The sequence below is a fragment of the Diadema antillarum genome, unplaced genomic scaffold, assembly GCF_040938485.1.
Source record: "Diadema antillarum isolate AM-2024a unplaced genomic scaffold, OU_Dant_1.0 scf00000083, whole genome shotgun sequence".
Classification (NCBI taxonomy): domain Eukaryota; kingdom Metazoa; phylum Echinodermata; class Echinoidea; order Diadematoida; family Diadematidae; genus Diadema; species Diadema antillarum.
In genome coordinates, this window is record NW_027270972.1 from 159,476 (window position 1) to 180,491 (window position 21,016).

At 37.3% G+C, this 21,016-nt stretch overlaps 1 protein-coding gene across 1 annotated transcript in view; it reads left to right on the top strand.

Moving 5' to 3' along the window:
- Window positions 1-21,016, top strand: part of LOC139717804 (dynein axonemal assembly factor 9-like) — a 64,786-nt gene that overhangs the window by 10,982 nt on the left and 32,788 nt on the right. The window contains exons 4-10 of the mRNA XM_071629303.1: window positions 681-709; window positions 9,774-9,898; window positions 11,038-11,134; window positions 17,293-17,371; window positions 18,320-18,347; window positions 19,267-19,403; window positions 20,793-20,838. Coding sequence (XP_071485404.1) covers window positions 681-709; window positions 9,774-9,898; window positions 11,038-11,134; window positions 17,293-17,371; window positions 18,320-18,347; window positions 19,267-19,403; window positions 20,793-20,838 — 541 coding nt within the window. The remainder of the gene's footprint in view (window positions 1-680; window positions 710-9,773; window positions 9,899-11,037; window positions 11,135-17,292; window positions 17,372-18,319; window positions 18,348-19,266; window positions 19,404-20,792; window positions 20,839-21,016) is intronic.

A 21,016-nucleotide genomic window follows, 5' to 3' on the forward strand; every position in this document is an offset into this window, starting at 1 on the left:
ACACTACAATTTTTTTTTTTTTAATGTCAATGAAGGTGGAATTTTAAAATTGAAACTACCCTTAGAGTTGTATTCCTTAAAACTTGTTATCTGAAAATGGATGGAATTTGTAATGTGATATGTATGCTTGCTGATGTCTGGCAAATTCTACCACTTTCGATATGATAATAATTGCAAATTTGTCATATATTTGCTCTTAAAGGGACTGTACAGTACTGGTTGCGGTAGGGATTCATGTTTTGAACATTCCTAAGTGAGATAATGAAAAGCCTCTTATGAAATATGAAAGAGCATGTAATTTTAAGAAGGATTCAACGTTTATTTGATGAAAATTGGTTTTCAAATGGCTGAGATATCCCAAAAAGTGCTAATAATAAAAGGCGACATGCCCCAACTTTATTAGTATCTCTTTGTTTCACCTTGTTTTTGGATATCTCAGCCATTTCAAAACCGATTTTCATCGAATAAAGTTTTGATACCCTTAGAACTGCATGCTCTTTGACATCTCATAGAGTGGTTTCTGAATATCTCACAAAGCGTTAAAAGCTAAATCTTCACCTCGACCAGAACTGTACACACCCTTTAATATTATTCAAACATCTTGTAAATGAGGATACTATACTGTAGACGAACGCTTTTAAGACTCTCCTGAAATTTTTGTGTTTGCCTTTCTCTTTTAGCTCTGGCTTTGCAGAGGAGACAATTGATGGTGAGTCCATTGTTTCTGTTCCTCAGAAACCTAGATTATATTTTTAATGTAAGAAGTCTACAGTTTCTATGGCAACAGTGCAGTAGCTCTACCAAATTCAGTTTTGTTTGTTTTGTTATGCCTCCGCCACGAAGTGGTGCCGGAGGCATTATGTTTTCGGGTTGTCCGTCCGTCCGTCCTTCCGTCTGTAATGAATTTTGTGGACAGCGTAACTAAAAAACCTTTTGAGGTATCCTAATGAAACTTGGCATGTATGTGTATTAGGGGGTGAAGTTGTGCCTATCAACTTTTTGGTGCACATGCTCAAGGTCAAAGGTCAAAAGGTCAAGGTCAAATACATAAAATTTCACTATTTCCACCATATCTATGCAATGCCTGAAAATGTTTTTTTAAAACTTAGTGTATGCATGTATTACCCAATTAAGATTCTCTGGTGAAAGTTTGGGGTCATGAGGTCAAAGGTCAAAGGTCAAAAGGTCAAGTAACAATATTAAAACTTTACTTTTTTCTCCGTAACTTGGAAATTGTTCAAGGTATCTTCATGGAACATAGTATATATACATGTACTGACTGGCAGTGATTATCTAGAGAATTTAGGGTTCATGGGGTCAAAGGTCAGGGGTCAAAGGTCAAGGGCAACACTTCAACATTTTACTATTTCCCTCATATTTATGCAATGCCAGCAGGATTATTTTTTTTTAACACTTGGTGTATGCATGTATAACCTAATAGAGATTCTCTGGAAACTTTTTTTTTTTTTCGTTTTTTTTTATTTTGCCTCAAAGGTCAAAAGGTCAAAGATCAAGGGAAAGTGCTGAACTAGCTTTTTCCTCCATATATCTCAGAAGTGGCTCAAGTTATCTTGAAACTTTCTACATATTTAATGCATGTTCTGCCTGACAGTGATTATCCTATGAATTTTAGGGTCAAAGGCCAGATGAAAATGGTAACAATGTACTTTTCAATACAGAAATTGCACTTTTTCTCCATACCTTGAAAATTACTCAATGCATAAATTTATGAATGGGCAAAGTCAAGTTAAAGTCCTTAAATCCCCAAATACATGCTCTCCTATTCATCAAATTAAACCTAGGTCAAGGAGGGTGAACATTCAACAAATTTGTGACAAACATGTCATTTTAATATTTTGCCAATTTTGTGAAAATGTAATCACACATTGTCCACATGTACTGTAGACCTATCAGGAGAATCATGCATTATGGCGGAGGCATACCAGTCGCCTTAGCGACATTTCTAGTTTTGTTTTTGTTTTGTTGTGTACTGTTTTTGTTTGTTTGTTTTTTATTATATATGTATAAATTTTTTTTAAAACTATTTTTTTTTGCTCTTATTTTTTTTTAATGCCTCCGCCACCAATGTTTTCGGGTTGTCCGTCCGTCCTTCCGTTCGTCCTTCCGTCCCTCCTTCCGTCCGTCCTTCCGTCCGTCCTTCCGTCCGTCCGTAATGAATTTTGTGGACAGTGTAACTAAAAAACCTTTTGAAGTATCCTAATGAAACTTGGCATGTATGTGTATTAGGGGGTGAAGTTGTGCCTATCAACTTTTGGGTGCACATGCTCAAGGTCAAAGGTCAAAAGTTTCAAGGTCAAATGCTTAAAATTTCACTATTTCCCCCATATCTATACAATACCTGAAGATATTTTCTTGAAACTTAGTGTATACATGTATTACCCAATTAAGATTCTCTGGTGAAAGTTTGGGGTCATGAGGTCAACAGGTCAAAGGTCAAAAGGTCAAGTGAAATGTTAAAATTTCACCTTTTTCTCTGTATCTTGGAAATTGTTCAAGGTATCTTCATAGAACATAGTGTATATGCATGTACTGACTGGCAGTGGTTATCTAGGGAATTTGGGGTTCATGGGGTCAAAGATCAGGGGTCAAAGGTCAATGTCAATACTTCAAAATTTTACTATTTTCCTTATATCTATGCAATGCCAGCAGGATTATTTTTTTTTTAGCTTGATGTATGCATGTATAACCCAATAGAGATTCTCTGGGATTTTTTTTTTTTTGGCCAAGAAGGTCAAAGGTCAAAAGGTCAAAGATCAAGTGAAAGTGCTGAACTTACTTCTTTCTCCATATCTCGGAAGTGGCTCAAGTTATCTTGCAACTTAGTACATATTTATGTATGTTCTGCCTGACTGTGATTCTCTTATAAATCAAAAGCCAGATGAAAATGATAACAATTTACTGTTCAATACAGAAATTGCACTTTTTCTACATACCTTGAAAATTACTCAGAGCGTAAACTTATGAAAGGGTCAAAGTCAAGTTAAAGTTCTTAAATCCCCAAATACATGCTCTCCTATTCGTCCAATTAAACATAGGTCAAGGAAGGTGAACATTCAATACATTTGTGACAAATATGTCATTTTAATATTTTGCCAATTTTGTGAAAATGTAATCACACATTGTCCACATGTACTAGAGACCTATTAGGAGAATCATACATTATGGCGGAGGCATACCAGTCGCCATAGCAACATTTCTAGTTTTTTTTTGCTGCAGCGAGCCAGGGGGCTAAAAAATTATATATTTACATGTCTCCTACAGTGCAACTTGAAAGCATGGCCCAAAATGGCCCAAAGATTTTTAAATGTTTATTTATCACCGAACCTATTTTCTAGATCAAGCAGTTCAGTTCCTCAGCATTATGTGTAAAAACCTTTTAGGTAGGTAACAGAGAAAAGATAACAGTTACTCAAGGCAATTCCAGCTCCATTGTGGCCCCCTATGAAAGATTAACTCTTTCGTAATTTTCTTAAAAATGCATTTAAAAAAAAAAAATAAAAACACCAGTGGCAGGAATCATTATCCTCTAGTGCACAGAGTGCTGGATTATTCAAAAGGCACATACAACATAGTAGTGCCCATCTGACGCTTTAGAGCAGGGCTAGTGTAGAAGGGACTGGACACTGTAGATTTCATTGGTCATCTCTCTCTGCCCAAGTAGTAGAGATAAACCTGGAGTAAGTATGCAGCACGCCCCTGTGGCGGTAGAATGAATATGTTACTGTTGAAGGGCCCTCTTAAAGAAGGTTTACAAGTATTACTGACCTATTAGCAAGGGGGAGCAGGGGAGAGGTTGCATCAAGGTCAAGCTTATCTGGAAGCTCAGATGAGCGTCCAAGTTTGCCCAGGGGCTCATGCTCTGTTGTGTCATAAATAGCACTGATTATTCTTTGTACATCTTCCCCCTTCCCCCTTGCCCCCAGATGAACATGCATTGAGAAAAAACCAACAAGAAGAGATACATATATGACAGGCAGATTGTAAGGCGAACAGGTGTGACCTTGTATCAGAAAGTTACAAATTTTAATACAACACAAATTTAGCTGTCATGTTACATGTAAATTATATATAATTTTGACTCTGGAGTCAAATTTTCAGATATAATTTTCAGCTTTAAAGATTGTAATTACTCATCAAAATGTGATGTTCCAAACTCACTATAGTGGCAAAACATTATTTATTTATAGAAATTAATCATGTGGGAATGCCACTTTAGAGAAAACGGACTCTGACTTTGAAGGTTTCTTTCAAGTTTTGTGAGTCACCTTTATGTTGTGTGTGGAACAAGGACATTGAAAGTCATAGCAACTACTGAAAGGATTATCTAATTATTTTATAATTCAGGGCATCATCAGCATTCTCTTCATGGTTATGTCAAAGTGCAGCCTTTTTTTGATAGGGTCGTCATGCACACTTTCACTTGCGTGCCTTATCAAAAAGAAATATGGAGAATGCCAAATTGAGACAAAGAGGACAAATTGAAGGATTAAAATTTTCGATATAGCTTTCATGCTTCAGAACTTTAAGTTCAGACAGAAAGATCATATTTTGTATCACTTTTCCAAAAATATCTAACCCCCAAAATTAGCTGAGTTGACCCGTAAGACACATATTTTCAGGCCTTTTCAGAATCAACTTTTATGACCATTTTGTGTGTTTTGTCGCAAACGTAGTCTGTTCTCCTGTACTTTACATCCACATGTCATGAGTACAGGGCATGCATGCAGCTGAGATGAATTGCCCACGGCTGTACCCTGAGCCCACAACGTGGGTAAAACGTGTCGAGGTGATTAGGACAAATTATACGACCATCCTGTTTGAACCCCAGGTCTTCTTTGTCACACCCGAAGTGGAGCTGATTTCCAGCCCATTACGGGTGATTTCTATACCAGATGTAGTAGACAACTCAGCAGTGAAAAAGAAAGGAAAATGGGGGGGGGGGGGGGGGGGGGGGGGGTTAGAGAGGGGTATATAAGAAAGTGAGAAAACAAGAAAACCTCCAACAATTTCAGACTGCGGTCTTGTTTGCAAGTCATCACTTACAACCTTGTAGTTGTTAAGCTTAGTAATTTGCTCTCACCGTGACATTTGGTGACCCATTTCATTAAATGCCCGGTCAGTCTCTTGTTGACCACAGGCATATGACACAGGGTGCGCCATTGTCCGGCGTGTGGGAAACAGGTTTCACAAGTAACAGCGAGAGTGGGAAGAGATAATGACCAAAGAAGTATGGAAATAGCCGTCCGATCCAAGTTGAGAGGGAGGGAGGGAAAGAGAAAGACAGAGACAGACACACAGACAGGTGGACAGACTGACAGACAAATGAAGAGAGAGAATGAGTTAGCGCAAATCTTCAAGCCAGAAAATTGATACCAAAAATTTAGACTTTGACCAGGCTCTCAAGACCAGCATGTCAGAATGCTATTGATATCGATGCAGACAGGTTTAACACGAAAATGGTCATGACCGACTTAATCAAGCAAGTATGTACCTGAATGTTGATTTAAAATGTGTTGAAGTTGTTGTTTTTTTTGTAAAGAAATGGTTGTCTCAAACAAAAGACAACAGGATGATTCCTGTTACAATGTGCACAATTTTCAGTGCTTTGATATTTTCCTCCATTCGCAAAATGAGTGCAAGGGTTATACATACCGGTATGGAAAAGAATGTGAATCTACAGCAGTACATCTCAGAATGATAGTAAGATGAGAGAGAGAATATTTAAAGAGAGAGATAAGAGTAGCACGCTGCTGCTTTCTTTCTTTTCCGGCATACAAAGAGAATGCCCTCTGTACAGATAGGGTTTGTAATTAAAATAAATGTGACATAGACTGTACTAGTGAAAGTTTGAACATGTAGCAAATTATATGATTTACATCAAAGATTCCACATGTTGGTGTTTGGTTTTTAAGTAAACCAACTTGTTGTACTTATTAAAAGTCCTGGAATTTGCAGTGTCTGTCTGTGTGTGTGTGTGGGGGGGGGGGGGTGGTCTGCTCAAACTCCGTTCACTCAGAGGTCTTGGAAACTAAAGGGAGACTACAGTGTCACCTCTCAGTACTCATTATAATGTTATGATTGCGCATGTTTTAGTGAATCTACACCAACACATGCCGACATGTACACTGTAGTCACTCAAAAATAAAGCATAGTCAATTGAAAGGAAAACATTTTCAGCTTTTAAATGGGTTGTATTCTGAATTCACAAACATCAACATTCCAACTACCTTTTTAAACCAAGACAACGTCTATTATATTGTTACAATGTACACTGTATATTTCCCGTGATACATCTTAGTATCTTCAGTTCAGCAAAGTGATGGGGCTCGATCTGCAATGTCCACTCTATTATACAGTTATGGGACCTCTTAAGATGTCAAAATGGCAATCATGGGCATGTTACCATCTCTGATATCGTGTGCCCCATCTGTTGTAAACTACAATTGGCCACTCTTAAAGGGACTCAAGAATTTTCAAGAACAAAATAGTCAGGATGTTTTCCTGAATACAGAACTTGTAAATGCTGGGACTGTTTCTTTCTCAGAAAATGTGAAATAAGAGGCATGATTGATAAAATATAATGTCATGATCACATGACCAAGGCAACTATTTCTACAAGTTTATAGGATGTCCTACCAGGTATCAACAGAGAGTAGAATTATCACACATAATGTCAAGGTTCCCTCAAATTTTCAGTAAATTTTTACATCCATTTCAATGCTCTCATGAACAATTAAATGTACTGGTATTGCATCTTCAGGGTAGCGTTTCCTTAACAGTGCTCTATATTCTTAAAGGGATAAATCATACATCCAGTCTTGATATCAGATATGATACAGTACTGTAAGCCCCTGTCATCGATCAATCTGTTTTAAAAAATCATTAAAAAATACTTGTAGGAAGAAAATTGGGGATGGGAGAGGGGAGGACAAAGCAGAATGGCAAGGTAATTTACAATTCAGGTTACTTGCTGTCACAATTAAAGACCTAGAAAATGTCCTCAAGAGTGGGGTTTTTAGGGCACAAAGAGTGACCAGAGAGCTACTGTACTATACACTGTGAGCACCTGATTTCTCTTGGGTCTTGTTTGTGGCAGCATGATGCGTATAAGGTTTGAACGACATGTGACACTCGCCACTTCTGTTGCATTTAAAGGGACTGTACAGTACTGGTTGATCGAGGTGAGGATTTATCTTTTTGCGAGGTATTTAGAAAGCACTCTATGAAATGTTAAAGAGCATACAATTATAAGGGGAATCAAAAGTTTATTTGATGAAAATCGGTTTTGAAATGACTAAGATATCTATAAACAAGGTAAAACAAAGAGATCCTAATACAAGCTGTGGCCTGTCAATTTTATTAGGATTGCTTTTGTGGATATCTCAGCCATTTCAAGGCCCATTTTCTTCAAATAAACATTGAATCCTTCATAAAATTACATGCTCTTTCACATTTTATAAGAGGTTTCTCATTATCTCACCAAAATTGTTATAAACCTGCATCTTCACCTCAACCAGTACTGTACAGTCCCTTTAAGGCTTTTCTGCACTCACAGAGGAATAGAGATGTTTGAAGAGAATATTCTGTCATGAAATGGTGTATTTTATTGCACCGTGAAAATAATGTGGCATTTCTTCAATTTTCTTCCAAGATGTAGATACGTGTATTTTATATTTTCTAAATTCAGATGGTTTCAAAGAGTGCTTTATGTGCCATGTCATAATTTGGGAATGATGAAAACGACTGCTGTGGATCAAAGATTTGGCTAATGTGGTTCAAGTGATTCCTCTAGTGGCATGATTATTGCATCATTTGAAAACGAGGCTGAATGAACCGTTCTAAATGTCAAATGTTCACGAAAGGATAAGTACATTATTGTGTATGGATGAAAGCATTTATTTCAGTGTGCATTCAAATCTGCTTTGCTGCTTCTCTGGCATTGATCACTTGTGTCTGATAAAATGGGCCAAATATTCAAATGGTTTATCCATGAGCTTTTTTTGTGATGCGCAAGGCATTTTTGTTTTTGATTGTTCATTTTGTCTGAGCTCATCATGATAGAGTATCAGTTTGCCCATTATGCAGGGAAATCACGTGGAAGTTACAAATTTCAGACGTACAGTGTACTCTGTATGTGCATGAAAGCAATGCGTTATAAACGATCTGCCATGGTAGAGCAGCACATTAAAGGGACTGTATGATAGTTTTGGTTGAGACCTAACTTCAGGTTTTTAGCACTTTTTGGTGAGATAACGAGACACTTCTTATGAAATATGAAAGAGCATGTCATTCGATTTATTGGGACAACAATATAAAGAAATTATACAGGGAATTCCACAAAAATTCATTTTTCATGAAAATTACACATTCCATCAATTTGATACTGACATATGTTATGGTAGTAATTATTCCCCCTGCTTTCTGAAAGTGGTTAAAGTGAAGTACTCTTTCATTATGATAGAAAAGTGAAAGTATGTTGAGTTTTCTTTATATTTTCTTTATAATTGTTGTCCACACATACACGTATGTCATAAACTTATAAGTTCCAGTTGTTCCAACACCAAAATTTTAAAAATTCATAACTTTTACAGCGATTGTCCGATTTTCCTCAAACTTTCTTTAATGTGTTCTACTAATGCAGGGTGGTCCACGAGGGGTTTTAGCATGTCGCTGCAACATGCTAAAATTCTTGTGCAACATCCTAAAAAGCCAGCAACATGCTATGCAACATCCTCAAGAATTTGCAACAAGCTCAAAGTAAAAGTATTCAAAAATGTGCAAAACATGTGCATAACATAAGAAACATCAAACTACCAGATACTTTAGATATTTGTGTGCAAAACATGAGAGAGAACATTGGATGTAAGCAGCATAATATTGCGTACTACATACTCATCGTGTGCTCTCCGCTCATATTCAATTTCTGCAATATTCTCAGATTCTGAGCTTGCAACATGGTAAAATTTCAAGTTGTGGACCACCCTGTAATGTGTTCTACTTATGTTGCTGCTTTCACTCAATCCACATTTCTCTTTGGGTTTGGGTTTCCTTTTATAACTTGGGGGGGGGGGGAGTAGAAGGAAATGAGTCAACTCTAAAGATATGACAATTTCTTCTCATTTGTTGTGTGCTGACATTCTTCTCATCAGACAGAGAGTGATATGCCTATTATTTTTATTGCCCAGGTTTTATCTATACACACATTATTTATATTGCCCTCGTAAACTGTACACCCATTATTCATATTGTCCACATTAGCCGTGCTGTGCAATCATGTGTTTCATGTCCTCTTCTATTCTGCATCCTCTCTCGGACCATATTATATCCAACTCGTGCTTCATTAACAAGGCATTTTTCCCATTGACCACCTAATAGTTGGTTCAGCATCCAGTATTCGAGCATATTTAGTGTTTAATCTGATATACTTCATCGCCAAATCACCACAACACACACTACATGTAGCACTGACATGGCTATACCCCAAAATCTTGCCACAGTTTTATGATAGATTTTTTTTTTTTGCTTTTAGCTTCTGTTTGGTACACTGGCACATACTTTCAACATCATGTTTAACTTTATTTGTGTTCTACTGTAGATTTTGTTTGATTGTACCTACACGGCCCTCAAGAACAACATTACAGTATTACAATTGCCAATGGGCCGAGCTGTCAAATACAGGAGAAAGTTATTTTGAAAATGAAATAACATTGAAACCTGTCTCTTTGTTTGTTTGTATTAATGTCACAATCCAGATCTGATGTTCCTGATCACAAAGGATAGTGTTCACGTATACTGCAACCCTACCAACTACCACTACCTCCTGCCCTACGTCGCCCACTGGCCTGGCATCAGGTTCCACTGCATGACAGAGACTGAGGTACATGTATTATGATTCTATGTCTAGTCATCCCAGTGCCCGCATTCGTCCTTCAGCTAGTGGCCCGATACCATATCATCATTTTTATTTCGTACACAAGCATGTGCAACTGGTTATAAGTTTCCAATTATCTAAGTGACTTCAATTTGGCGCCCAGTCACAAACAGTTGCATAATTGATCGTGAGAGATCACTATACGGTGAAAGTATTCCATTTGAGTCATCCGTCTCTGCTTTTAGCGTAAATTGCCAATCATGCATTTCGTGCGATAACCTTTTTTTTCAGGTTCAAAAGTTGTTGTTGTTGTTGTTGTTGCTGCTGCTGTTGTTGTTGTTGTTGTTGTTGTTGTTGTTGTTGTTGTTGTTGTTGTTGTTGTTGTTGTTGTTGTTGTTGTTGTTGTTTTCCATTCATACAAAATTTGCAGTGACAACCTGTGAATGGAAAAGCCTGTGTCATTGTCTCGAGTTTAAGTCCGGCTCAGAATGTTCTTGTGATGGAAATGTGTACAGCTGCTCATCGTTCTTGTCTTGTATGGGAGTGCATATGGGGTGCATATTTGGAAGATCTGTGCGTGTGCTTGACTGAGTGAACAATAAAAGTAAAAATAGACACAGTTGATGATGAAGCCGCCTTGCATCAAATTGAGCCTAGAGAGCCTCCCATAGAGCGTAGCAGTGTGCCGATGAAAACCTTTCCAAAATTTCTGTCAGAGTTCATTAATTGAAACAGATGACCTCTGTGATGTAAGAAATGACTACATGTAGCAATTAGACAGCAGGCAATGGAATGTAGTTTTTTTTTTTAAACTTACCAATTTTGAGAAATTACCTATATCGTCATTTTGATGATAATCACTGTGATAAAAATGCTAATGATTATCAAATATTCAGTACTGTAATCAGTACAATATGGTCTAAAAATACTACAACTACTTCTTGATATGTAATGTATGTGCTGTTTTTACTGTCATTAAGACAATAGTATTGATAGTATTGTTCTATATATAGTAGCTTCTCTGGTAAAGATGATATTTTACTTTGTCCAAGAGTTAAAAATCCTGTCTCCCGTACAGCATTGCATCATGATATTAACCACGTCTTCACTACCATTATTTCCTTTTCATCTCAATTTCGGTGTAGTATGAGGACGATGAAGCAGCGGAAGAGTTCAAGATTGTCAGCTTCATCGACATGGTGCGAGACTGTGCCACAGTTGGCATTCCATACTCCGCCCAAGGTCAGTCCAGCTAGAATTTATAGACAGGGACGGTGATGAAGTGAATGAGATGCAGAGTTCGAGGAGTAGTGGGAATTGTGGCATTGAGAATGACAGAATGCATGCTTGTCTGCAGTGGAAGCAGTAGTAGTATGTCGTTATCATTGTTGTCATTGTTGTCATATTAGTAGTGGTACAGTCAAACCTGTCTATAGCGGCCACCCAAGCGAGACAAATAAGTGGCCACTATATACTTTTTCTCTCGGAGGGAATTGTTTTTAGTGGTCATATATGGCAGGTGGCCACTATAGACAGGTGGTCGCTAAAGAGAGGTTTGACTGTAGTAGTAGTAGTGGTAGTAGTAGTCCAGTAGAAGTAGTAGTAGTAGTAGTAGTAGTAGTAGTGGTGGTGGTGGTGGTGGTGGTGGTGCATGGTGGTGGTGGTGGTGGTGCATGGTGGTGGTGGTGGTGGTAGCAGTAGTAGTAGTAGTAACAGTAGTAGTAGTAGTAGTAGTAGTAGTAATAATAATAATAATAATAATAATAATAATAATAATAATAATAATAATAATAATAGTTGCAGAAGTAGTAGTAGGAGCACATTTAGTAAAAGTGGTAGCACTGGTACATAGCAGTAAGAAGTCTGTAGTGTGATAATGATTGCAGTGTAAAGATGAGGAGGCAGGAGAGAAGAAAGATAGAAAGAAGAAGAAGAAGTTGAAGGAAATAAAGAAGAAGAAAAAAAGTGGAAGGAGTTAAAACAGAGGTGAAGACGAGGGAAAAATACCATTGTTTTTCACTCTTTTTATTTTTTTGCTTGTAAATAGGCTGCTTTATATCCAATCCAATACAATTTTCCAAGTTTGAATCTATGGTGTATGACACAACATGAAGGTGAAATTAGGTGCAGCTATTGTCAGATTATGCTTCTTGCAATGCTGTCCTACTTTTTTTCATTTTCGTAATGTCAAAGTTTGCCCAAGTTCCCTGGCTTGTATTTGGCATGAGTTGCTCGCTGTGTACTCTTTGGATTTAGGCCAAGCCAGTGATACTTGATGCTCGTGAATCTAGAATAATAGGTCGCCTTTGAAGTTTTAACTATCACAATTGCTCGTGCATTGGAATATATATGGATGAATATTGAAAGCCCACCGTGAAAACCGAGCTGGGGAAAGTGGCGAAAGCCGACCGCTGTCCAAGAACAAAAGCAATTATGGCTCGGACAATAGCTGGACAGATGAGGCGAGGATAGAATATCATCAACATCACTCTCAGCGAATGGGTGACCTCAAAAGGTATCGATAAGTGTTAAGTTTTCTCATCCAAAAATATCTCAAATGATAATTTTTTTTTTCTTCAAGCGCTTGAATCAATAAGCGCCACAGTGAAAGCTTTTTCGGCGTTACTTTCACCTGAGGTTTCCCATGGCGGTCTGCTTCTTTTGGCACTTTTCCGCGAGAAATATTCAACCCCTCTCTCGAGTGGTTGATAAGTGGCAAAGTGTCATAATTAGTGACAGTGCAATAACAAGGAAGACTTGCGCCATTTGTCTTTACCTTGTAAACGAAACCGAGCTCAGAAACATTTTGACGACTAGAACTCTGGTGTTTTGCCTCCAAACACGAGCGGGGAGACAGTGTCTTATCATAGGATGAGACAGGAATAAGGTGTGAAATAAAAGGCTTGGCCTCTATGTTGAATGATGAGGGGTCATTGAATTCATTGGAAGATATAATATGTACATGAAGAGCTCAAAGAGATGCATGTGATAAAAGGAGGAAAAAGGTGACATATGAGTAGGAATCATTTACAGTTCCTCATTATTGTATTGATACAAAACAAGCATCCATAGCATTCATACTGATTTTTGATACTGCCTAAAATGATGAATTAAAAAATTACACATTGTTGAAGTGCCATCAATGGCTTGTTCTTATTGCACAAATATATTTTATTTTGTTAACCCTTTCTAAAATCAGCTCATGGGGAGGGGGAGGTTATGCTAAGATCTTTTCAAAAGTTTGATGTGAGGATCATTGTCTGTTTGTTTGTTTGTTTGTATTTTGGGGGTTTCTTTTAGTGTTATGATAATACAATTGATAGTTAACAATACAAAGATGGAAAACCTAAATATGTTTGGCATTCAGTGTTTTTTTGTTTTCATTCATGCATCTTATTTCCGTTTCAATGCATAATAACATTCAAAAATAAAATCAAACTACTGTCATGCTATAATACGTCTTTAAATGATGGGATCATACAAGTTCCAGCAAACACAAGGCTTGATGGAAATGATCCCTAACAAACAATAATATGATTCTCTCTTTGAACACTTTACTCCAGGCATAACATCTGATTGTGCTGAAGATATTTCCAAATCAAATCAAATCAAATCAAATCAAATCAAACCAAACACTCATGGTCTCCGGAATTGCAGCTTAAACTCAAATTCACAATGATGATTTAACTCATTATGTATCAATGCAGAGTTTATGAGCAGGTGAGTAGAAGATTTAGATCTTACAATGTCGTCTTCTACAATTAACTATTAAATAATGTGCTGTATAAGTGGAATCTTTCGCTCAAAGGGGGAAGGGGGTATGCTTACTTAGCCAATGGCTGTGAACTTCACTGAAGTTAACCTTCACAGATTTTGGTTTGCTCAATTTGAGGAATGACTTTATTTCTGTAAATACAAAATACCTGATGTGTTACAGCAAAATATTGACATAGAAGCATCCACAAAAGGAAGACAGAAATGTATTTAAATCAAGTACATGCAATGCATGTAAATGAAAAACAGTCACTCAAAAACAAAAAAATATATAGATTTACTCGAGTTGGGCTTGTGTTGTGGAAGAACATAAATATCTGACAGTTATAAAGTGCAGATAGCAGCCACGTTAAGCATAGCTTTAAGAAATGGCAGGTCTTTTTAGGTAGAGATGTTCAAGAGGGCTCTGCAGGAATCATAAAGGCTGCTTGAGGCTCTTAAGTGTAGTTACACTGCATGCACATGCTAGTGAAGATGTACTCTTGAGAGGATTCTTAAAGGGTAATTCTGGGCCAGATAAAAGTTAGTCTGATTAGAAAGAGTGAAATTTTATAAACAGAACAAGAGAAAGTTGATGAAATTGGATAGGAATTGAAGGAAATTATGAAAATGTGAAGTTTTGCTAATTTTCACAAAATACTTCTCGAACAGTCAATATGAATATGCAAATGATTAAGTTGATGGAAGGTCATCACCTCACAACTTGCCATATAGTTTATACACAAAATCTTGGAATTTCAAGTTGTATTATGAAATACACTTGTGCCTCTGTGTGTTTTTGTTCAAATGCAGTCATGCCACAGTCTCAAATGGCATCATATCAGACAGATCAATATTTTGAAGTTATTCAGCCAGAAATAAAATTATATTTTACACTCCAATAGCAGGAAAATTGCATTTTTGTCAGTTTTATTTTCTTTTCTTTTTTGTACATGTGAACAAAATTGTGAGGTGATGACAATTGACATTATCAGCTCACTCACTTGCATTTATTCATTTTAGCTGTTCAAGAACTGTTCTAAAACATGGCAAACCTTCATAATTTTATAACTTCCTAATTTGTACCCTATTTTGATCAAATATTCAAAGTTGTGCTTACAAAATTGTATTATTTTCAGACTAACTTTTTAACTGGTAATTTCTCTGTAACTCGTAAGATGAGAGGGACCTTGTTGTAAATTGACATGTTAGTCATGTAACTGACATATTTTTTGAATGGTCTACCCTTCAAAAGTTTAGTTTTTTGTTTGTTTCCTTTTTTTCTTTTGAATAATACCTCATGCTTTGATGAAATGAATTGATTACATCAGTTGTATCTTAGATTTCCCATATAAATGTCCTCTTCCAAGGTACATGTATTCATTCTGGGTTAGGTATCCATTTCATGTTATACTGCTCACTTGTGCCTCTATGTTCATGTGGAAATCCAACCCACTGCTAATGTTTGGACACAAGTAATAGATTGTTTGGTGCTTGAGCTTGAGCGCTCAGAGACAGCGGTAATTTCTCATGGCTTGGGGTGTTCAGGTCTAATGTATTTTCTTGTAATGGTGCAGAGATTTGCTGGCTGTTCGCCAGTCCAAGCAATCACATGTAAAGTAATTTGATATCAATGCACACATACAAAGAAAAATATGTGATCATTAAACGTGTGTATGTGAGCATACGATTTGGATTCATTCCCATGTTCATGACAAAGGGGATAGAACAAAGAGAGAAGAAAGTTTTCTATGTACTCTGTTCATGTTAGTGTATGGGCTTAAAGTAGTGCAGCTTTGTGAATTTAAAGTGCCATTCCTTGCCATGCTGAAGTTGGCTTTATTTCATCGAGTCACAATCAGCCAAGAAGGAGAGTGGTAGGAGTTTCATCAAAACACAGTCCGACATAAGATGACAAAGTTATTGGTTTCTCACGTTTCACACATATTCGCAATGTGATGATATCAGTGGCAACCACAAAGTATGCAAATTAGATGCAATGATGATGTCACTACTTCGCAGGTCTCCTGATTGACTAGCTTACAAATTTTCTCATCATTTCCTTTCTAAGCCTGACTTAAGCGCCAAAAACAAAAAAGACCCAACAACAAAAAGAAAAATGTATATATGGCATCAATATATTGTAGTGTTGTAGATAGTAACCGAACTACAACTTAAAAAAAAAAAAATCATTACTAGTATTTTTTTTTTTACCTAACTGTGATGATTTGATGTGGGAAAGGGTTGTACTGTACCTGTATGTGCTGGAGTATTAACACAATGATTTTTCAGTGTCTTTGTGCACAAACAGTGGTAGAGCTGTGAGTTGATGGCATTATAAGGTCACCCACTTTGGATGTGTGATTGTGACTCATGATGATGAGCACTCTTCCATGCCACACGGAACATTGAGATTCCATGATCTTTTTTATCTTCTGTGTTTGATTTTTAAGAAATGTCATCGTCCTCATTTGTGTAAGTTCAATCAATTCAATAGAGCCAGCATGGAATCGCACTTTTAAGTTTACAGTGCACTGTGCCACTTGAAACTTAAACACTAATCTACAAAGCACGTGTACAATGTAGCAACCTTATTTTTTGTTTCATCTTCTCAGCCAAGAACATGGGAATGCATCCAAGTCGCATGATCTTGAACCTGTCCTTGGACCAGAATTGCACTTGTGTTTAATAGTTCTGTTGTGTTAGATTGCTGCTGGGAAGTAAAAAAGAAGTCACCTGTTCGACAAACGTGCCCAGCAACACTGTTATCCGTCTGACTTTCTGGCCCCTTCACAGCCCTTTGAAGGAATTCAACACTCTTGATACGTTTGAGCTAAAAGAGTGATTAGGCATTTCTATCACAAGCACATTGCTTGAATATTTCTGGTTGTTGTGTTTGTTTGGTTTTTTTTTTTGGGGGGGGGGCAGGTGTTCTTTGCAAAAAAGAAAAAAAAAGGAAAAGGTTTTCTCTGAATTTATGGGTTTGTTGTCAAAACATATGAAATTACTCCCAAACTTCCACCAGCTGAATGTCTTATCAAGTCTATCATATTCAAAATCCTTCACAATATCATTAAATCATTTATGGTCTAATCAATACATGTGCCCTTTTTTGTTTTTCTTTCAAGTAAAAGCTTACTGTACTATGCCCATACTGCAGTATAGCACCTGATGTACTTTACTCTTTTCAGTAGCTTCCCAATTTGTGAATTTGCTCTAACTGTGGTTAGCCTATTGATTTATTCAAGTCGTCTGTTTTCAGAGATTTTTAGCACATGTCAAGGCATGGCTTAGGCAAAAATAGAAGCATATCAGCACAGAAACACGAGAAGAGCCGAAGTAATCGTTTATGAATAGTATTTTGATGAGTTTTTAAATGAGAAAGGATGCTAAATAGGTTTGTTCCATCCATTATCTCAAATTACACATATCCATGAAGTCTATGCTCTACTTGTATCAGCCACAGCTTGGGTCAGTTGAGTTCAGCTCATCCCTTTTCCCTCATTCCCTCGTCCTTGCCCGTTGCCTTCATCTAGTAGTTACCATGGTAACAAGGAGAATCTGTCTTGCCAAAGCCCGTTCATCCACCCCTCTTTCTCCCATCGATGCTAAATCCACTCATGCCATGAATCTATTCCACTTTGCAGGTCATCCACGGCCTTTCAACCCGATGTCTGTGGAGAAGTGGCCGGTGGTTCAAGCCTACGGCTTAGAGGGATATGCCACGTAAGCCCTTTGACCAGCTGTGGTCAGCCTATTGTCCTCCTAAGATGAAGCATATTCACCATGATTGATTGCTTTTCTTCTCTTATCTATTGTCCTCACACACTGGCCATCTCCCCTCCCCCTCCCCCTTCCCCCCCCCCCCCCCACCACCATCCCCCAACTAATGCATCATCGCATGTAAACTCCCAACTTGGTTTCAAAAGTCGCACATCCCGAGTTTCCATCAGGAAATCATTGTTAGAATGAAGGTCAAACATAAAATCGGATCAATGTGATGCGTCAGTTTTACAGTCGGTAATGACTGCCCATTGTGGGACGCAGCCTTTCCATTGTGATCAAGAGTCACGGTTCGTGGCATAGCGGAGAAAATTCGTCAACATTTCTGGCAATGTATACAATTCCTTGCGGTTTGGTCAATAAGGCCAACGTACTGGCATCTAACGCTTTGATTCTCATTTGAATTACAAACGTATGTCTGTAGTACAAATGCATCAAACACATATTAATTGCCCTCTACGGAAAGTGTTTGCGCCTGAAGGCAAGCTTTGATTGACCCAGTCATGTGACTATACCCCATGTACTAATGAATGAATGCTACAAGTTTTTTGAACAGAGTCTGATGAATGTCAATGTCTATTTAATACAGAATAATGATGACAATTTTCTGACTGTATCTTTCTTACCCTTTCCAAACATGAAGCATTGATTTTACTGCTTCTCCCCCCCCCCCCCCAAGTTATTCATACAGAATACTTTTTTGATGCATACCTTTTCACATCCTACTCTATCACTATTGTAAGTCTGGCAAAATAGGGCAATTGCTTCCCATTTCTTTCTTCTTTTTTTAAAGCATGTACAAAGAAATTCTTTAAGGTATTTGGGATTCATAGGCATGATGTGTTTTATCATCTCTTTGTTTTTATATTTATCCTTTCATTCCTTCCACAGGGGTGGATTTTTCACCATGAAACATGAGGTAAGGATTGATGTAACTTAGATATCCTCATGCACCAGACTGACATATCTGACCCCAAAAAGTTTTTTTGTGTGTGTTTTTTTGTTTTGTTTTGTTTTTGTTTTTTTTAATGACAAGGTATGAGTTTCTTGCCTATATGCCATGATCATTTCCGGAAGTAAACTTCCTTGCAAGAAAAATAACATGCCAATTAGCCATTAAATCGTGGTGTACTGCTTTTGATGTCATCACATTATTGTGTGGGTTTTTTTTAAAGAAAGAAATAGAGAGAGATTTGGACTCTCATGCCTGTGTGCATTGTGCAGTACCCTTTTCATATAATGTCATGTGTATGACTCATTCTCTCTCTCAAAAAGAGAAAATATATGTACGATCCTCTTTCCCTCTCCCTTTATATTACTGAATTGAAGTACATGTACCATAGGTGCCAGTAGGCAGTCCAGAGTGTTATTCAACTATGCACTATTATCATTTAATGTGTTATATTCATGTATATGTACATGATATAGGGATGTGTGTCAAATATGTGCGCATTGTGTGTCTGTTTTTAGTTAAATAAGACCACACTGATGTTGTGTTGTTACGTAATGGTCTTTGAATCATTTCCCTTATTTCCCAGTGTTTTATTAACCATAGACAAATTTTCTACAGATAGTGAAATGAGCTAAATTTCTCTTTAAGAAAAAAAAGGCAAAACAAAAACAGTCTTGAAGTTTTGCTGTATTCCAAGATTTATAAACTAAGCTTGACCAGTAACATCCCTATCCATCTTTTGTGTTGCAACTTGGATGCTGAAATTAACATTCTTGATCTTCCAATACATTAGAAGTGAACATCTCTGTGTCCAAAGGTCAAATGTGCAGTTTATAAGGAACTTTGGCTGTTATTTAATTTTTTATTTTTTGGTATTTTTATCAAGGTGGTGGACATGAGTGACTCTCTTGGTCCTATCTACAACACCGTGGACCCGGTCAACCTCGAGACACTGGTCACAGAACAGCTGCCCCTCTTTGAGAGGCAGTGGTCATCCATGCTGACCAACATCGACGTCTCCTAGTAAGTCCAGCGTGTTGACAATTTCCAAGATATTCAACGTCCACTCTGGAGAGGAATAGTTTCTGTAGCTTACTGTATACGCCAAATACTTTGCGAGGTTTTTATTTTCGCAAATTTCGCGAGTCAGTTGCTATTCGCAAAATTAAAGACACACGAAAATATTGACTCTGATCAAGCTGTGAGTGTGACGTACGCATATACATTTCTCCAGTCGGGCCAGACTCCACGATCGCGAATTTAACCCATGCGAAATTGTCGGGAAGTTCCGATTTGCGAAAATTTAGACTCGCGAAATATATGGCGTATACAGTAATATGTTGACCAGCCCATTTTTCGATGAACCAATAACTACGTGTACATCAATAGACAGCACTTTATACGCTGCTAGTCACACGATGGATGAAGATTTCATCTGAGTTTCATCTGTATTGGCAGCAAAAATAGATACCATTGGGTAAAATGAAGAAGTGGATCTATAAAGGTAATTTTACAATGCAGAACAGCAAAATTTGATAGGCAGTCAACAAAATACTATGAACTACATGTATTTAAAACTTATAAATATGCATCCCCCCCCCCCCCCAAAAAAAAAAAAAAAGTGATGTGCAACCTATTTATTGCTATAAGGTAATGTTGCTCTCAGCTCTTTTGAGGGAAATATAATTCTGGGGAAGAATTGTTTTACATGAGATTTGCACAAGAGAATATAATGTAACATAGATAATTTGCCAACAATTAAGAAGCCTTTTAATGTGTTTTTTCTATGTCAAATGGCACTCTTTTTACACAGTGCAATGAAATGCCTACTCTCTGCATGTTTACCCAATATAAATCAAAGGCATTATGTTCTTGTTTTTCTAATGAAGTCAGGACCGTCATAAAGACAAAAATAAGATAGCTGTGTCAAAGTATATAGCAAGGAGGAAGAAAAAAAAGAGATCAAAGTCATGTGACTGAGATGAAAGAGACATGAAAGTCATGTGACCGAGATGTGCTATTTTTAGTTGCTCCTAGTGAACCCTACCAAATGACACACTCATATCGAAACTACGATAGCTTTCATTCCTTTTGTCTTATCTTACTCTACTCAAATCTTTGCTGCATTGTCCGTGTATGCGTGTTGTTTTTTTTAGTGGTTTCTTTCTTGCGGTCACTGGCCTTTATTCCATCAGTTTTCTTGTTGCGTCAAAGTCCCTTTCAAAGTAAGGCATTTTGCTCTCGTATGGTCAGCAAGAGCCTCATGACCCAACGATCAGGAACTCAATATTCCAAATGTGATTTGTGATTTGGAAGTCCCTTCCCTGATGCAGAATGCTAGCAAATCAAAAATGAAGGAAGCCATGCAGACGATGTTTAGATTTGCTCTATGTTCTCATTTTCCACCCACAGCAAAAACAATGGATTCCCGACGCTCTTAGAGGGAATGGTCGGAGAGGTAAGGGAAGTGATATGATGTAGGAATCAAAGCAGAAAGTGCAATGATGATAAAGATGACAATGTTACTTTGTCTTCATGATAGTCTTTTTCTTTAATGAAGTACACATTGAAGCGCCATACAAATTTTAGGGGAAATTATTATGTAAGAACTTTGTTTTTGTGATTACAACCAAATC